Source organism: Scyliorhinus canicula, chromosome 11 (genome assembly GCF_902713615.1).
Source record: "Scyliorhinus canicula chromosome 11, sScyCan1.1, whole genome shotgun sequence".
Lineage (NCBI taxonomy): Eukaryota > Metazoa > Chordata > Chondrichthyes > Carcharhiniformes > Scyliorhinidae > Scyliorhinus > Scyliorhinus canicula.
Window position 1 is genome coordinate 74,911,631 of NC_052156.1, and position 17,590 is coordinate 74,929,220.

Sequence of the window (17,590 nt, forward strand, 5' to 3'; positions counted from 1 at the left end):
CTCCAGATTAGTCTGAGGCACCAGCATTGCAGTCACAAGATCCACTGCTCACTTCCAGTTAAACCATCGTCGGTTGATGGTCTTGTACAGTACTTGTTATGATTTATGCCATTCTACTGCTAACACTCTTCTGCAAATGATATACCTCTTAACCATGCATGACTAATACACCATTTTAAAAGAATTGCATAGATTTTTAAAAAAATCTCAAGATGTTTCAATATTCAGAATGTAATGTTAGATTATTCACTTACCAATGCAATGCTACCTTAGGGGGTTTTCATTTCACTAAAGCTGTTTGCACCATAATCTCCAGAGTATAAATCTACTTTGGTTTGCCCTTTCCATTCTAATCTGAAAATTTTGCTCAATATGCCGCACTATTGCTGTGCAAAATTGTTGCATAATAAGCAGAACTTGTTGCATTGTAATTTGCTGTGTGAGCTGAAGACATTGTGCTTAACCATTTCCTCTAAAGCAGCAGCAGCACTGTAGATAGAGCTTCATGCAATGCTTTGCAGAAACATTGCTATGGAGTTGGCTGAAGTTGTCCTGATAACCTCGAGTGGTAGAGGTAGGAGGCATAGTATTCCTTAATGTTTAGTCTGAAGTTGTGACTGAAGACATTGATCATGCATCAGGTTCACCCAAATCCACAACTGCCAGATTAAATGGTTTGGCGATGGGAACATAGAACATAGAACAGTACAGCACAGAACAGGCCCTTCGGCCCTCGATGTTGTGCCGAGCAATGATCACCCCACTTAAACCCACGTAACCCGTATACCCGTAACCCAACAATCCCCCCATTAACCTTACACTATGGGCAATTTAGCATGGCCAATCCACCTAACCCGCACATCTTTGGACTGTGGGAGGAAACCGGAGCACCCGGAGGAAACCCACGCACACACGGGGAGGACGTGCAGACTCCACACAGACAGTGACCCAGCCGGGAATCGAACCTGGGACCCTGGAGCTGTGAAGCATTGATGCTAACCACCATGCTACCGAAGTTTGGTATTTTGAAGGAGTTAAACGGGTATGCTTTAGTCTGTCGTCAGAACTCATCATCACTTCCCACTCGCAGGAGGAAGAGAAAGGCTGGTTACCAACTTGGATTATTTTTTTATTTTTTTAAAAATAATTTTTATTGAGATTTCCGAAAACATATCAAAAACAGAAAATAACAACAAGAAACCAGTATTAACGACAACAAAAAGAAAAACACACTAACCCCAAAACCAACCCCCCCCCCCCCCCCTCCCAGTAACTACAAAAAGAAAAAATAGATAAACACCTGGCATATTCAATAAACACACATACGCATTTCTCTCTTCCCCCGAAACAAACCCCCCCCCCCCCCCCCCCCACCCTCTCCCGGGTTGCTGCTGCTGCCGGCCTATTTTCCTACCGTTCTGCCAGGAAGTCCAGGAAAGGCTGCCACCGCCTAAAGATCCCCTCAGGGCAAATTTCACCCTCTCCAATTTGAAGAACCCCGCCATATCATTGATCCAGGCCTCCACACTTGGGGGGCCTCGCCTCCTTCCATTGAAGCAAAATCCTCTGCTGGGCTACTAGGGACGCAAAGGCCAGAACACCGGCCTCTTTCGCCTCCTGCACTCCTGGCTCCACTGCATCCCCAAAAATTGCGAGTCCCCAGCCTGGATGCGACCACCCTCGAAACTGTCCTTGCTACTCCCTTCCAGAACTCCCCCAGCGCTGGGCATGCCCAAAACATATGGGCGTGGTTTGCTGGGCTCCCCGAGCACCTAGCACACCTGTCTTCGCCCCCGAAAAACCTACTCATTCTCGTCCCGGTCATGTAGGCCCTGTGCAGCACCTTGAACTGTATGAGGCTAAGACTCACACAGGAGGAGGAGGAATTCACTCTCTCCAGGGCATCCGCCCACATCTCCTCCTCAATCTCCTCACCCAGCTCCTCCTCCCATTTACCCTTCAGCTCCTCCACCGAGGCCTCATCCACCTCCTGCATGACGTGGTACACGTCTGAAATCCTCCCCCCTCCAACCCACACCCCCGAGAGCACCCTGTCCCAACTTGGATTTTTTTTTTTGCGTCACCATTACAAACTATAATTGAAAAGATATGCAGATGTTTTTGAAAAAAGGGAAATTGACTACACATAATAGGTATATGCCCTATGTAGGAAACGTGGGCCTCAACATAAACAAAATGGAACTTGGTATTCTAAAGATAAATATTTCACTGCCAAATCGAGATTTCATAAAATAGCCTGTTCAACAACCAAATTTAATAAATGTTTGAACATGCAGCCTGCCCATGGGATTTGGAATTAAACAACTTTACACTATTCTATTTTATGAAAAGCCAAGTTCAAGTCTCTGATAATTTACAGCAGAAATATATTGGGCCCCAACTCCGATGGACTGCTTATGCAGTTGGATTGCCTCTCCGCTTGAAAGTTCTTACTTGGAACTCTAAGTGACCCTATCTCGGCTGACCTTCCACCTCGGGCCAGTAAGATCTGGGAGCAAGTACCCAAGGCCTAGCGTCGAGGGGCTGTAGAGCTGAAGGTAAGTAGGCCATGTCTCCTGTTTTTACAGTGCTAGCTGTCATAAACTAGGCAAGTATAAAGGTCCAACTAGGTGCGTGTGCGTATATGGGGGTGGGCAGAGCCCCTGGGTCCGTACTAGGTTTTAATTCTTCTAACATTTTCTGGGTAGTCATTTTTGCAACACAGTTCGAACCATCTGAAGTTTGCAATTTAAACTATATTATTGGATGGTTCCCAGTGCAGGGAAATTGCCTATCAGGAGTTTGCACTTCCTGGGCAACTGCCGTGCAAACCTTACCTAGGAATTTCCCAGGGATTCCCCACTGCACCCATGGGATGACATGCCTCCATCATCCTCCATACACTGCTCTGGATCTCAGAAGCTACAGTCTATTATATATTGGGAAAGGTTGAGCACATTGGCCCTATATTCACTGAAAATAGATAGATAGAGAAATACAGCACAGAACAGGCCCTTCGGCCCACGATGTTGCGCCGAACTTTTGTCCTAGGTTAATCATAGAATTTTGGACAATTTGTCATGGCCAATCCACCCAACCTGCACATCTTTGGACTGTGGGAGGAAACCGGAGTACCCGGAGGAAACCCACGCAGTCACGGGGAGGATGTGCAGACTCCACACAGACAGTGACCCAAGTCGAAATCGAACTTGGGACCCTGGAGCTGTGAAGCAATTGTGCTATCCACAATGCTACCGTGCTGCCCTTAAGAAGTTAACCTACACTCCCTTATTCTACCCTAATCCAAGTACCTATCCAATAGCCGTTTGAAGGTCCATAAATTTTCCGACTCAACTACTACCACAGGCAGTGCATTCCATGCCCCCACTACTCTCTGGGTAAAGAACCTACCTCTGACATCCCCTCTATATCTTCCACCATTTATCTTAAATTTATGTCCCCTTGTAATGGTGTGTTCCACCCGGGGAAAAAGTCTCTGACTATCTACTCTATCTATTCCCCTGATCATCTTATAAACCTCTATCAAGTCGCCCCTCATCCTTCTCCGTTCCAATGAGAAAAGGCCCAGCACCCTCAATCTTTCCTCGTATGACCTACTCTCCATTCCAGGCAACATCCTGGTAAATCTCCTCTGCACCTTTTCCAAAGCTTCCACATCCTTCCTAAAATGAGGTGACCAGAACTGCGCACAGTACTCCAAATGTGGCCTGACCAAGGTTTTGTACAGCTGCATCATCACCTCACGGCTCTTAAATTCAATCCCTCTGCTAATGAACGCTAGCACACCATAGGCCTTCTTCACAGCTCTATCCACTTGAGTGGCAACTTTCAAAGAACAATGAACATAGACCCCAAGATCTCTCTGCTCCTCCACATTGCCAAGAACCCTACCGTTAACCCTGTATTCCGCATTCAGATTTGTCCTTCCAAAATGGACAACCTCACACTTGTCAGGGTTAAACTCCATCTGCCACTTCTCAGCCCAGCTCTGCATTCTATCTATGTCTCTTTGAAGCCGACAACAGCCCTCCTCACTATCCACAACTCCACCAATCTTCGTATCATCTGCAAATTTACTGACCCACCCGTCAACTCCCTCATCCAAGTCGTTAATGAAAATCACAAACAGCAGAGGACCCAGAACTGATCCCTGCGGTACGCCACTGATAACTGGGCTCCAGGCTGAATATTTGCCATCCACCACAACTCTCTGTCTTCTATCGGTTAGCCAGTTTGTTATCCAACTGGCCAAATTTCCCACTATCCCATGCCTCCTTACTTTCTGCATAAGCCTACCATGGGGAACCTTATCAAATGCCTTACTAAAATCCATGTACACTACATCCACTGCTTTACCTTCATCCACATGCTTGGTCACCTCCTCAAAGAATTCAATAAGACTTGTAAGGCAAGACCTACCCCTCACAAATCCGTGCTGACTATCCCTAATCAAGCAATGCCTTTCCAGATGCTCAGAAATCCTATCCCTCAGTACCCTTTCCATTACTTTGCCTACCACCGAAGTAAGACTAACTGGCCTGTAATTCCCAGGGTTATCCCTATTCCCTTTTTTGAACAGGGGCACGACATTCGCCACTCTCCAATCCTCTGGTACCACCCCTGTTGACAGCGAGGACGAAAAGATCATTGCCAACGGCTCTGCAATTTCATTTCTTGCTTCCCATAGAATCCTTGGATATATCCCGTCAGGCCCGGGGGACTTGTCTATCCTCAAGTTTTTCAAAACGCGCAACACATCTTCCTTCCTGACAAGTATCTCCTCAAGCTTATCAGTCTGCTTCACGCTGTCCTCTCCAACAATATGGCCCCTCTCATTTGTAAATACTGAAGAAAAATACTTGTTCAAGACCTCTCCTATCTCTTCAGACTCAATACACAATCTCCCGCTACTGTCCTTAATCGGACCTACTCTCACTCTAGTCATTCTCATATTTCTCACGTATGTGTAAAAGGCCTTGGGGTTTTCCTTGATCCTACCCGCCAAAGATTTTTCATGCCCTCTCTTAGCTCTCCTAATCCCTTTCTTCAGTTCCCTCCTGGCTATCTTGTATCCCTCCAGCGCCCTGTCTGAACCTTGTTTCTTCAGCCTTACATAAGTCTCCTTCTTCCTCTTAACAAGACATTCAACCTCTCTTGTCAACCATGGTTCCCTCACTCGACCATCTCTTCCCTGCCTGACAGGGACATACATATCAAAGACACGCAGTACCTGATCCTTGAACAAGTTCCACATTTCACTTGTGTCCTTCCCTGACAGCCTATGTTCCCAACTTCTGCACTTCAATTCTTGTCTGACAGCATTGTATTTACCCTTCCCCCAATTATAAACCTTGCCCTGTTGCTCGCACCTATCCCTCTCCATTACTAAAGTGAAAGTCACAGAATTGTGGTCACTACCTCCAAAATGCTCCCCCACTAACAAATCTATCACCTGCCCTGGTTCATTACCAAGTACTAAATCCAATATGGCCTCCCCTCTGGTCGGACAATCTACATACTGTGTTAGAAAAGCTTCCTGGACACACTGCACAAACACTACCCCATCCAAACTATTTGATCTAAAGAGTTTCCACTCAATGTTTGGGAAGTTGAAGTCGCCCATGACTACTACCCTGTGACTTCTGCACCTTTCCAGAATCTGTTTCCCAATCTGTTCCTCCACATCTCTGCTGCTATTGGGGGGCCTATAGAACACTCCCAACAAGGTGACTGCTCCTTTCCTATTTCTAACTTCAACCCATATTACCTCAGTAGGCAGATCCCCCTCGAACTGCCTTTCTGCAGCTGTTATACTATCTCTAATTAACAATGCCACCCCCCCACCTCTTTTACCATCCTCCCTAATCTTGTTGAAACATCTATAACCAGGGACCTCCAACAACCATTTCTGCCCCTCTTCTATCCAAGTTTCCGTGATGGCCACCACATCGTAGTCCCAAGTACCGATCCATGCATTAAGTTCACCCACCTTATTCCTGATGCTTCTTGCATTAAAGTATACACACTTCAACCCATCTCCTTGCCTGCAAGTACTCTCCTTTGTCATTGTTACCTTCCCCACTGCATCACTACGTGCTTTGGCGTCCTGACTATCGTCTACCTTAGTTGCTGGACTACAGATCCGGTTCCCATTCCCCTGCCAAATTAGTTTAAACCCTCCCGAAGAGTACTAGAAAACCTCCCCCCCAGGATATTGGTGCCCCTCTGGTTCAGATGCAACCCGTCCTGCTTGTACAGGTCCCACCTTCCCCAGAATGCGCTCCAATTATCCAAATACCTGAAGCCCTCCCTCCTACACCATTCCTGCAGCCACGTGTTCAACTGCACTCTCTCCCTATTCCTAGCCTCGCTATCACGTGGCACCGGCAACAAACCAGAGATGACAACTCTGTCTGTCCTGGCCCTTAACTTCCAGCCTAACTCCCTAAAATGGGAGGTGGTCCTGTTGAAAAGCCTTTTAAGGGGACTTAACAGGGTAGATGCGAGCGTATAAATTACCTTGTGGGGGAAATCTAGAACTAGGGGACACATTATCAAAATTAGTCTTCCATTAAACGCAGATTAGTAGAAATTTCTTATTGAAGATATTCAAGGCTGAGTTACACAGATTTTTGATTGATAAGGCACTCCAAGGTTATGAGGAGTGGAGTTAAGGCTACAATTAGATGACATCTTACTGAAGAGTGGAGCAAATTCAAGAGGCCAAATGGCCTACACCTGTTCCAATTTATGGTCTTGTGACCTAAACGTTAACGACGCCTGGACAGTTGTCTTGCACTATTTACACAGGTTTTTGACTTTTACTTATTCTCAGTTTGTTGTACCAAGATGAGACAAATGTACCTTCCACACAACTACCAAACACCCAGCTCCAATACAAAAGGAAGTAGCAGTCGCAAGTCATTTACAAGCAATGGAATCTCCTTAAATAAGCTGGATAGACTGTTCTGGAAAACCTTTACTTTTAAGTGCATGAATGAAATGCTAACTTGTTATCAAAAACAAAAACCTGACTGTTTAATGTAATATTTAGAAAACTACAAAGTAGCATTTTATCTAAACTACTGACCGCCTATAATCAACTGGGAATACTAATAGGCATTTAACATTAAAGTCATTTGTGACTTCACTGGATATTAATTTGGTTCCTGGGAAACATGCACCACTATATTGGTACACAGTTGGGTGACACGCCATGACGTTATAATAACAACGTGAGAAACACCACCTGCCCCACCTGTTTGCAACAGGCCCCAACTTGTGCAAATTGGCCCATCAGATAAACTGGCACTGGGAGTTTTCATGGAAGTCTGCGCACTTTTGCAGCCGTATTTCCCCTTCTCCCCCTCCCAAAAAATGAAGTGAATCACCTGAAGTGCATGATTTTATGCCAAAGCAATAAACAAAAACTTGTTTATGTAACTCATCAATCAAAAATGCCACAGCTTGAACTGGATGCAATGTAACTTCTTTCTTATTCCAAAGAGTTACACCTGAGAATGATCTAACAAGTTCAATTACCCAAGCATTGGGTAAGGGAGGCTCTCAACCCCTTGTTTCTTGTCTGTCAGAGGTCCTGGAAGGTCTGTTCTGGTCACCCATCAACTATGATATCCAGTGTTTTTCATGACCAAGCAAAGATACCTTCTTGAAAACTTTATGCTAGCGAATTAATTGTAATTATTGCAAAAGCGGTTTTATCTAATGTTACTGTTGACATTGATGCATGGTGTAATTTGCAGCAATAAAAATGACAACTTATGGTTAGCATCTCACAGAAAGAGTCAAATTATCTTGCCAGCTCTTCAAAACCAAGTTGCTATTTAAAAAAAATAAAAATGCTCAACTCCAATTAACATTTTAAATAGGCTTGGATGGGGCTGGATTATTTTGAAGAAATATTCCCCCACTTGATCATAGAATCAAAGAATTTACAGTGTAGAAGGAGGCCATTGGGCCTATTGGATCCACACCGGCCCTTGGAAAGAGCACGCTATCCCTCTGCCCTACCCCGCAACCCATCAACTCCACCTAACTGAAGTGTTGGCGTGGGGAGAGGAAATAGCAATGATGGTGAAAATCACATTAGGATTTATGACTTGTGTTTCAGCACCAAAATGGTTTCCATCTGGAGGATTGCAAAAATGTCCTCGTGTGAGACTCAAAATTAGTACAATTTCTAAATGGCAGATATTGTGCTCTATGATCTGAGCTATAAATACATCTGTACAATTATAGTGTTTCAGAAACTTCTGAAGTTAACACCGATAACAGAAGTGTTTTTTTTTAAGCCTATCCATTTTTGTTTGTCGCATTAATACCCTGATATAGTTGACATCACTTCCTTAGCTTCTACCATCAGCGAAGCTGATCTTAGAACTCGAACCCTCTCCACCAAAAAAGGCTAGTTTTGATGCAGTAAAGGTTGCCAATCCTAGCCACTGAATAGATTTGGAAGACTGAGTTGCTGGGAAATGTCTTCTGGCTTTCTGGTATTGGCAGGGACCAGGTGGTACTGGAGTGTTTTGTTTCAATAATGAATATAATAATCTTTATTATGGTCACAAGTAGGCTTACATTAACTCTGCAATGATGTTATTGTGAAAATCCCCTAGTTGTCACACTCTGGCGCCTGTTCGTGTACACTGGGAGAATTCAGAATGTCCAATTCACCTAACAGCATGTTTCTTTTGGGACTTGTGGGAGGAAACTTGAGCACCCAGAGGAAACGCACACTGACACAGGAAGAACATGCAGACTCCACACAGTGATCCAAGCCAGAAATCGAACCCGGGATACTGGCACTGTGAAGCAACATGCTAACCACTGCTACCATGCTGTGAATATTGAACTTGGGGCATAAAATTTCTGGACTCTTTCTCTCTTTCTTTCCCCCCCCCCCCCCCAACAACTATTTGACTTCCTTTTTGTCAATTAGGTAATCTCCTAACAGGATAGTGATCTATAGAAATCTAAAATCAGGAACTTCTCTTTGGCAACCTGGCTGCCTCTTTTTAAAAAAAAATCCCAACCATTTCATAACCCAGCACTTTGATCAAGTTTTTTTCTACGTTTCTCATGCATCTTAGTTGTTTTTCCCCTGCCACTCTACAGGGTCTTGACATATTTGTACAATAAAGGCCCTATATAGATTCAGTCTGTGCTATTTCTCTTTGGTGATACTGAAAGTGTACTTTTGTTTTAGAGAACAGTGAGCACGAATGTTAAGGGGCCATGGGTGGGTGGCTTGTCCAGAGGTTAATGTGAGGTGGCCATCTAGCTGGTGAATGTATTTGTGACTGTTTGCTAATTCCTAATACATACATAGCTATAAAAGATTTGTTTACATTTGATTTGTGTTGGCACCTATTTTGTGCCAAAAATGGGTATCTACATTGAGAATGCTTGGGGTTCACTGATGCACTTGGGAAATCATCCTGGGTCCTGCAGCTACAGTATAAGTTTGGGAAACCCTGTTATAATCCATTGTCTAGTCCCTCATTGCAATGCTATTGGTGTGAACTTGCTGTGTGCATATTGGCTGCTCCATTTAGAACATTCAGTATGATTCAAAGTACGTATGGTTTTGGAAGACTTTGGAACATCCTGGGGATATGACAATTTCTAGTATTATTTAGAGGTGAGAGGTACCAAAGTTTCATGGAACTTTTATTTTATCAATATGGAATCAATTTTATTTTTTTCTTTTAACTTCTAGTGTGGTCAGTTCAGCGAAGATATGATTCCAACTGTTGGCTTCAACATGAGAAAGGTCACTAAAGGCAATGTAACAATAAAGGTATGTAATGAAACTGCAATCGTGTATAATCTATGCTGTTCTTTGATCTGATTTAATCAACACTTTATACTTGGGACAGTCATTTGAGTGTTTAACACTGTTTGCCTATATGATTTGCTAGTTCTAAAGGAATTCATTAGTCTGTGTGCTTTGAGATACTGTAGCATACTCTCCTATTGAATGAGAATCAATTTTGTAAACCAGCCTTTGTGCTATTCTGTCAAGTTTCCTTAAACCCCATACAGACAACATCCACTCTCCATAAAAAGATTCAATTCGATTAATCAAAGACGTGTCTTTACAAATCCGTGCTGGCTCTCCCTAATTAACTCAGACCTCTCTGCCTGTTGTCCCGTCTCCTCCCCCCACCCCCTGATTATTTTTGATGGCGCTCCTTGAATGTTGGAGCTCCACTCATCTAGGCAAGTGAGTATTCCATCACACTCCTGTGCATTGGTGGTGGCAACGCTTTGGAATTTAATCCCTGGGACTATTGTTACCTCTTCAACTTGATGTCTTTGACTACAATTCCCAGGATGGTCCATCTGAGATGGTGGACTGCTCTTTTTTTATTTTTTCATGGAACGTGGGTTTTGCAGGCTGTGCCACCATTATTTGCCCATCCCTAATTGCCTTTGAGGGGACAGTTGAAAGTCAACTACATAGGCCAGACCAGGTAAGGCTGGTAGAGTTCCTTCCCTCAAGGACATTAGTAAACCAGATGGGTTTTTACGATAATCGATAATGGGTTTTGTGGTCATCATTAGACATTTTATTCATGCTTGAGGCAGGATGTGTTTGCTTGCTAATAGAGTAGTTCAGAACTTAGTACGCTCTCTATTATAAGAGATTGAACGTTGTTATGACGGTGCACTAAATTAGTTGTGCACGGGAACTTTAAGTATGTTATATATAATTGCCGTTTAATTTTTCTTAAAGATCTGGGACATTGGTGGACAACCAAGGTTTCGAAGTATGTGGGAACGTTATTGTAGAGGGGTCAATGCTGTTGTGTAAGTATATCTTGCAGTTTATGCCTCATTCGTACTTCAAAGCATAGTTAAATACATTTTGAGTTGTGATGGTGCTTTCTTCCTATCAGGGAGTTGATCAGGTGCAAGGAATTGAGCATACTGACTTTTTAAACTGGAGGTTGTTTCCTCAAATCCTGTACCTCTTTCTTCCCCACCTGAAGAAAACCAGCTAATTTGCACAATCTCCTGGGTACCCGTAGTTTCTATTAATTTTTGATGTCTGTAGTTAAATATGACCTTGCTCACCAATTGATAATTTCAGAAGGAGCCCTGACTGAGGAGACCTGAGCTTCTCTGTGCAACAGAGTGCTTGATATACCCACTGCACTCGAGCTAATTTCATCCCCATGAACAACAAATCGGTGACTTGAAACATTGAGTAGAATTCCCCCAAGACCCACCCGAATAATTTAATGGTGGGCACGGTGGGACGATATGGCAGGAGGGCCAGAAAATCAGTTTCACACCAATGTGAATTTACAGAAGGATCTTCCACTGGTGCCTGCCATGGCGGATTGGAAAACCTGCCAGAGGCAGCGTGAACCCTATTTGCTTCCTGTCAATGGGTTGCAGGTGAAGGCTAAACCTCCACTCCAGGTTCTCCATGATGGGGTCAGGAAAGCATGCTGGGATCAAAAACGTTCTGAACAACGTGGCAGGCAGATGTCGGGACTCACCTGACCAGTGCCTGGGGCAACCTTTTGGAGTTCGGGATGGAGGCATCCCACAAATCTGGTACACCACAGCAGTAGGTTGGGGGAGTATCTGCAGGTGAACTTTCCAAATCAAGTGTCCTGAAGGGGTCCAACATTCAGCCACAATATTCCTGGAGATCTAGCTTCATGCTCCAGAGCTCCATTTTCCGATCTGAGTGCTTCCTGAGATCGATCTTCATTTTCACAAGGTCCACTTTCTTCTAATTCTGGAGTTAGAGCTGTTGGCACCTTTTCAGTATGGCATCTGGACATGGAGGTGTATTACGTGCCACTGAATATGGCGTGAAACATTGGTGTGCATCATTAATAAGGTTGGGAAGATTTGCCATGTTTTCCTGCCGGCTGCTGCAGTGGGAAGCACTCCCATGTTCCTGCACCGCCACAGCACTTGGTCTTAATGGCAGAATGCCACCCATTAACTGTTTCTTACTCCACGGGTACTGTATGGCCAGTTGAATAGTTCCAGCATTTTCTATTTTTGTTTAACATGCAAGTCAAATTTATCATTATTGACGATGTGTACACAGATGTTTCTACTATGATGCTGACGAGGGCAAAATTTATTCTATTCCGATTCGGAACAGAGTTAAACAGGGTAATCCTGTCTCCAGTACGTTTTATTACTATCGATACTTAAGTACTTTCGAGGAGAAAGGTGTAGGTGTTGGGCTAAAGGACATTACAATGTGGCTCACTGGCATTTGCGGATCACAAATTTCTAGTACATAATTCAAATGTGTGTATGGCAACAAATGTGAACAGTGCCAAGTAGGCCTGGCCAACCACACAGACATGTTCTGGGCAAGCCCCAGACTTGTCGGGTTCTGGAGTGCCACCTTTGAAGCAATGTCCAAGGTTGTGGGGTTGAGGTAGCACCAAGCCTGAAGTGGGCAGTCTTTGGGGTATCATTGGGAAGTGGACTGACACCCTAGCCTTCACTTCCATAATCGCATGCAGAAGAATCCTGCTCGACTGGTGATCAGCAGCACCACCCAAAGCTGCAAATTGCCCGGCCGACCTGTCGGAATTTCTCCACCTGGAGAAAATCAAATTCACCATCTGGAGGTTGGAGGAGGGTTTCCACAAGACAGAATGACACTCACCAACTTGTTCCAGGACCTGGTTGAAGGCAGTAGAAGAGGGGAGGGGGGTGGCGCTAAGAACAAGTCCACAATGACCGAGTCAAGGTCAAAATGGGGGCCAGCCAAGGCCGAACAACCCAGTACGGACTGACCCTCCCCCATACTAACATACTAACTAAGGGCCTAAGCCCTTCCTGGAGCCGACACAAGACAAGTAAAACCCAACCAACATAGAAAAGAGCCAAGGTGCCAAAGAAACACCTATCAGTTGATCCTCAAACATTTGCAAAAAAATACAGCCATATAATTAACATCACAAAAAACGGATTTCCAGAATGGACAGAACCCAGAACAAACAATTTTATTAAGCGGGCAGAACCTTGTGTTGTTGGATGAACTGGTATTTTATAATTTAATTATTTCCTATGACTTGCGTACAGCTTTACGGATTAATATTTGGTTCTGAATTTTTCAGTTGCTAGAACTTGGAAAATGAAGTTAATGCTGTGGTTGACTGTTACTTAAAAAAAAAAAAAAATTCTTTCATGGGATGTTGTTGCTGCTGGGTGGGCCAGCACTTGCTGCTGGGTGGGCCAGCACTTGCTGCTGGGTGGGCCAGCACTTGCTGCTGGGTGGGCCAGCACTTGCTGCTGGGTGGGCCAGCACTTGCTGCTGGGTGGGCCAGCACTTGCTGCTGGGTGGGCCAGCACTTGCTGCTGGGTGGGCCAGCACTTGCTGCTGGGTGGGCCAGCACTTGCTGCTGGGTGGGCCAGCACTTGCTGCTGGGTGGGCCAGCACTTGCTGCTGGGTGGGCCAGCACTTGCTGCTGGGTGGGCCAGCATTTCAGCTGAATGGCTTTCTAGTCCATTTCAGAGGACATTTAACAGTTAGCCACATGACTGACTGGAGGCACATGTAGGCCCGACCAGGTGAGGATGGCAATTTTCCTTCATTGAAGGGCATATTTGACAATGGTTTCATAGTCATCATTAGACTTTTAATTCCAGATACTTTTACTGGATTCAAATTTTGCCATGGTGGGATTCAAACCGGAGTCCACAGGACCCACTACAATCCCACTGACAAGTAGGTAGTCCCAAAGTGCTGTTAGGGAAGGAGTTCTAGAAACCTGACCCAGCAGCTTTGGAAAAACAGCAGTAGATGGGCTTCAGATTGGTTTCACAGGTCGGCGCAATATCGAGGACCGAAGGGCCTGTATTGCGCTGCAATGTTCTATATTATTTCCAATAAGGATGAGGTGTGACTTTGAGGGGGACGCCTAGGTGATGGGGTTCCCAAGCACCCACTACTCTAGATGGTAGCAGTCATGGGTTTGGAAGGAGCCTTGGTGAGTTCTGCAGTGCATCTTGTAGATGGTGTACACTGCTGTTTCTGTTTGTCGGTGGTGGACGGTTTGAATGGTTGTGGAAGGGGTGCCAATCAAACGGTCTGCTTTGTCCTGGATGGTGTTGAGCTTGCTGGAGCTGCACTCATCCAGGCACGTGGTGAGTATTCCATCACACTCCTGACTTATGCCTTGCATATAATGGACAGTTTTTGGTGAGTCGGGAGCAAATTGTTTGTCATTAGGTTCCTAGTCTCCACAGGAGATGATAATGATAATGCCATTGAATGCCAAGGAATGATGGTTAGATCCCCTATTGGTCATGGCCTGGCACTTGTATGTCACGAATATTACTTGCCATTTTTCAGCTCAAGCCTGGATATTGTCCAGGTCTTGTTGCATTTGGACATGGACTGCTTTGGCATCTGAGGAGTCACGAATTGTGCTGAACATTTTGCAGTTATCTATGACCTATTTCTGACCTTGTGATGGAAGGAAGGAAGGTCATTGCTACAATTGAAAATGGTTGGGCTGAGGACTCGCCTAATGACTTTTGTTAACACGTGACCTTCACATTCAAGCTACATCAGGACTTTATCTTGTCTTTAATTGAGAAATGTATTGGAGAAATTTGCTTAACCAGCAAATGCCATTTATGAAGTTGCCATCTTGCCTTTCAATGAATGCATGTCCTCAACAGTGGTAGAATGACAATGTACAAACTTGCGCAGTTACTTGAAGCTACTCTTCAACCCAAACTTAACATCAAAATGATTGAATATCATTTGGTAAGTATCCTTACCAAAAATTCAGATTTTTGTTACCAAGTCCATCGGCTTCATGGAGACATCAGGCACTGGACCTGGTTGAATTCTTGTAAATCAATATTAATCAATTTTAAATAGATAGGATAAATAAAGTACTTGATGAGATGTTGATGGTTATTTTTTTTCTCCACCAGTTTATTTCCTATTGTCTCTTTACTCTTGAGTAATAGCATGTTATGGAATGAGCTGTTAAGTGTTAATGGCGTACCTTTATCTCGGCCAAATGATCGATCCAGAAGAACAGTTAATGTGGTCACACTGTTTAAGCAAGGTTGTAGAGATAAGCCAGAAAACTACAGACCGTGAGTCTCATCAATGGTAGGGAAACTACTGGAGCAGATTCTGAAGGAGAATCTATCTCCACTTGGAGAGGCAAGATTTGATCAGAGATAGTCAGCATGGCTTTGTCAGAGGGAGGCCTTGTGTAACAAATTAGATTGAAATTTTTGAGCATGTGACCAGGTGTGTAGATGAGGGTAGTGCAGTTGATATAGTTTACATGGATTTCAGCAAAGCCTTTGACAAGGTCCCACGTCGGAGACTTGTAAAGAAGCCAAATGCACGTGGGATACAGGGTAACTTGATAAGGTGGATTGAAAATTGGCTTAGCTGTAGGAGACAGAGGATGATGACAGATGGCTGCTTTAGTGACTGGAAGCCAGTGAACAGTGGTGTACCACAGGGATCTGTGCTGGGTCCCCTATTATTTGTCATTAGATGACTATGTGGGGAGTAGGATCCGTAAGTTTGCGGATGACACAAAAATTGGCCGAGTGGTTAACAGTGAGGTTGAGTGTCTTGGGTTACAGGAGGGTATACACGGGATGGGCAGAAAAGTGGCGGATGGATTTAACCCTTTAGAGTGAGGTGATAGAATTTGAAAGGAGTAATTTGACAAGGAGTATTCAGTGGATGGCCTGACACTAGGAACAATAGGACTGTGGCGTGTTTGTCCATAGATCTCTGAAGGCAGAAGGGCAGGTTAATAGGGTGGTGAAAAGGGCATATGGGACTTTATCAGTCGAGGCATAGATTACAAAAGCAGAGAATTCATGTAAGGGTTTTATAGAACTTTGGTGAGCAACAGCTGGAGTACTATGTGCAATTCTGGTCACCGCGTTATAGGAAGGAAGTGATTGCACTGGAGGCGATTCACCAGGATATTGCCTGGGATGGAATACTTAAGTTATGAAGAGAGGTTGGATAGGCTTGGGTTGTTTTCGCTGGGGCAGAGAAGTTTGAACGGCGACCATGTCGAGGTGAACAAGATTGAGGATCATGGACAGGTGGATATGGAGCAGCTGTTCACCTTTGTTGAAGGGTCAGCTACGAGGGGACACATGAGGGGTTTAGGGAGGATTTGAGGAAAAGCTTTTTTTTTTACTGATTTGGTGACGGTCTAGAATGTACTACATGGGAGGGTGGTAGAGGTGGGTTGCCTCACATCCTTTGAAAAGTATCTGGATGAGCACTTGGCACATCATAACATTCAAGGCTATGGGCCAAGCGCTGGCAAATGGGATTAGGTAGGTAGGTCAGAGGACAGCACGGTGGCCTAGTGGTTAGCACAACCGCCTCACGGCGCTGAGGTCCCAGGTTCGATCCCGGCTCTGGGTCACTGTCCGTGTGGAGTTTGCACGTTCTCCCCGTGTCTGCGTGGGTTTCGCCCCCACAACCCAAAAATGTGCAGAGTAGGTGGATTGGCCACGCTAAATTGCCCCTTAATTGGAAAAAATAATTGGGTAATCTAAATTTAAAAAAAAAAGGTAGGTAGGTCAGGTGTCTTGCATGCATCGGTGCAGACTTGATGGAACAAAGGGCCTTTTCAGCATTGTATTATACTGTGATTCAGTGGTGTACTTGGCCAATGGCTAACTAAGATTGGCTCACTGCATAGTTCTGGGATTGAACCAGAGGCCTTTATGACATTGGTTTATTGTCAACAATACCACTGGTTTACTTTTAGCCATGGGTTCCATAACTTGTCAAACATTTATATTCCTTTTGAGTTATTTTTCTTAAGAACTTTCTTGCATTTATATACCGCCAACTTAACCAAATGTCCATGTGATGCTTCACAGGAGTCTTATCGAACGTGGAATGAAAGAACACATGCCAATTGTTCCTATTTTGTTCAGGCTTTGGGCAAGAACCAAGAAGCTTTAAATGCTTCTCTAAGTTATAAAACGGGTTCTGCATTTATGTCCCAACAGTACTGCTGGTACAAAGGTAGACTTCAATAGCAAATTTAAGTAATGTTACTAGTTCTAAAAGATCAGGTACCCATTGGAAAAGTGGTTTTCAATGGACGATTGTAGGTATTCAGTTTACTTGAACAGTCCACCACATTCGTATCGTGCAGCCAAAGTTGACTTTCCCTTGCCCTAAACCAGGGTTGGTTGTGGTAACCATTTCAATCGCTTGTGCTAATATTAGTAGAAAGCACTTGCACAGTGTGGATAAATGAACTTCATGTGTGTAAATTTACATCATAAACATTGAGCACAATTTAGTAATCAAGGACCTGAAACACTTGATCTGAAATCATTTGCACGTTACGTTTTGCTAGCGAGCGTACATGCAGCAAAGGAAAAGTGCTAATGTTGCAAGTGTAGAGTGAAAACAGAAAATGCTGGGAATATTCAGCACCTGGCAATATCTGATGCAAAGAGTTATTCTAGGTTGATGGCCTTCCATCAGAACTGGCAAATGTTAAGAGCTGTACCAGGTTTTAAACAAGTGCAG

At 44.3% G+C, this 17,590-nt stretch overlaps 1 protein-coding gene across 1 annotated transcript in view; it reads left to right on the top strand.

Moving 5' to 3' along the window:
• The window catches only part of arl8bb (ADP-ribosylation factor-like 8Bb), a 63,646-nt gene that overhangs the window by 24,050 nt on the left and 22,006 nt on the right, over positions 1–17,590 (top strand). Inside the window, exons 2-3 of the mRNA XM_038810757.1 lie at positions 9,761–9,841; positions 10,781–10,854. Coding sequence (XP_038666685.1) covers positions 9,761–9,841; positions 10,781–10,854 — 155 coding nt within the window. The remainder of the gene's footprint in view (positions 1–9,760; positions 9,842–10,780; positions 10,855–17,590) is intronic.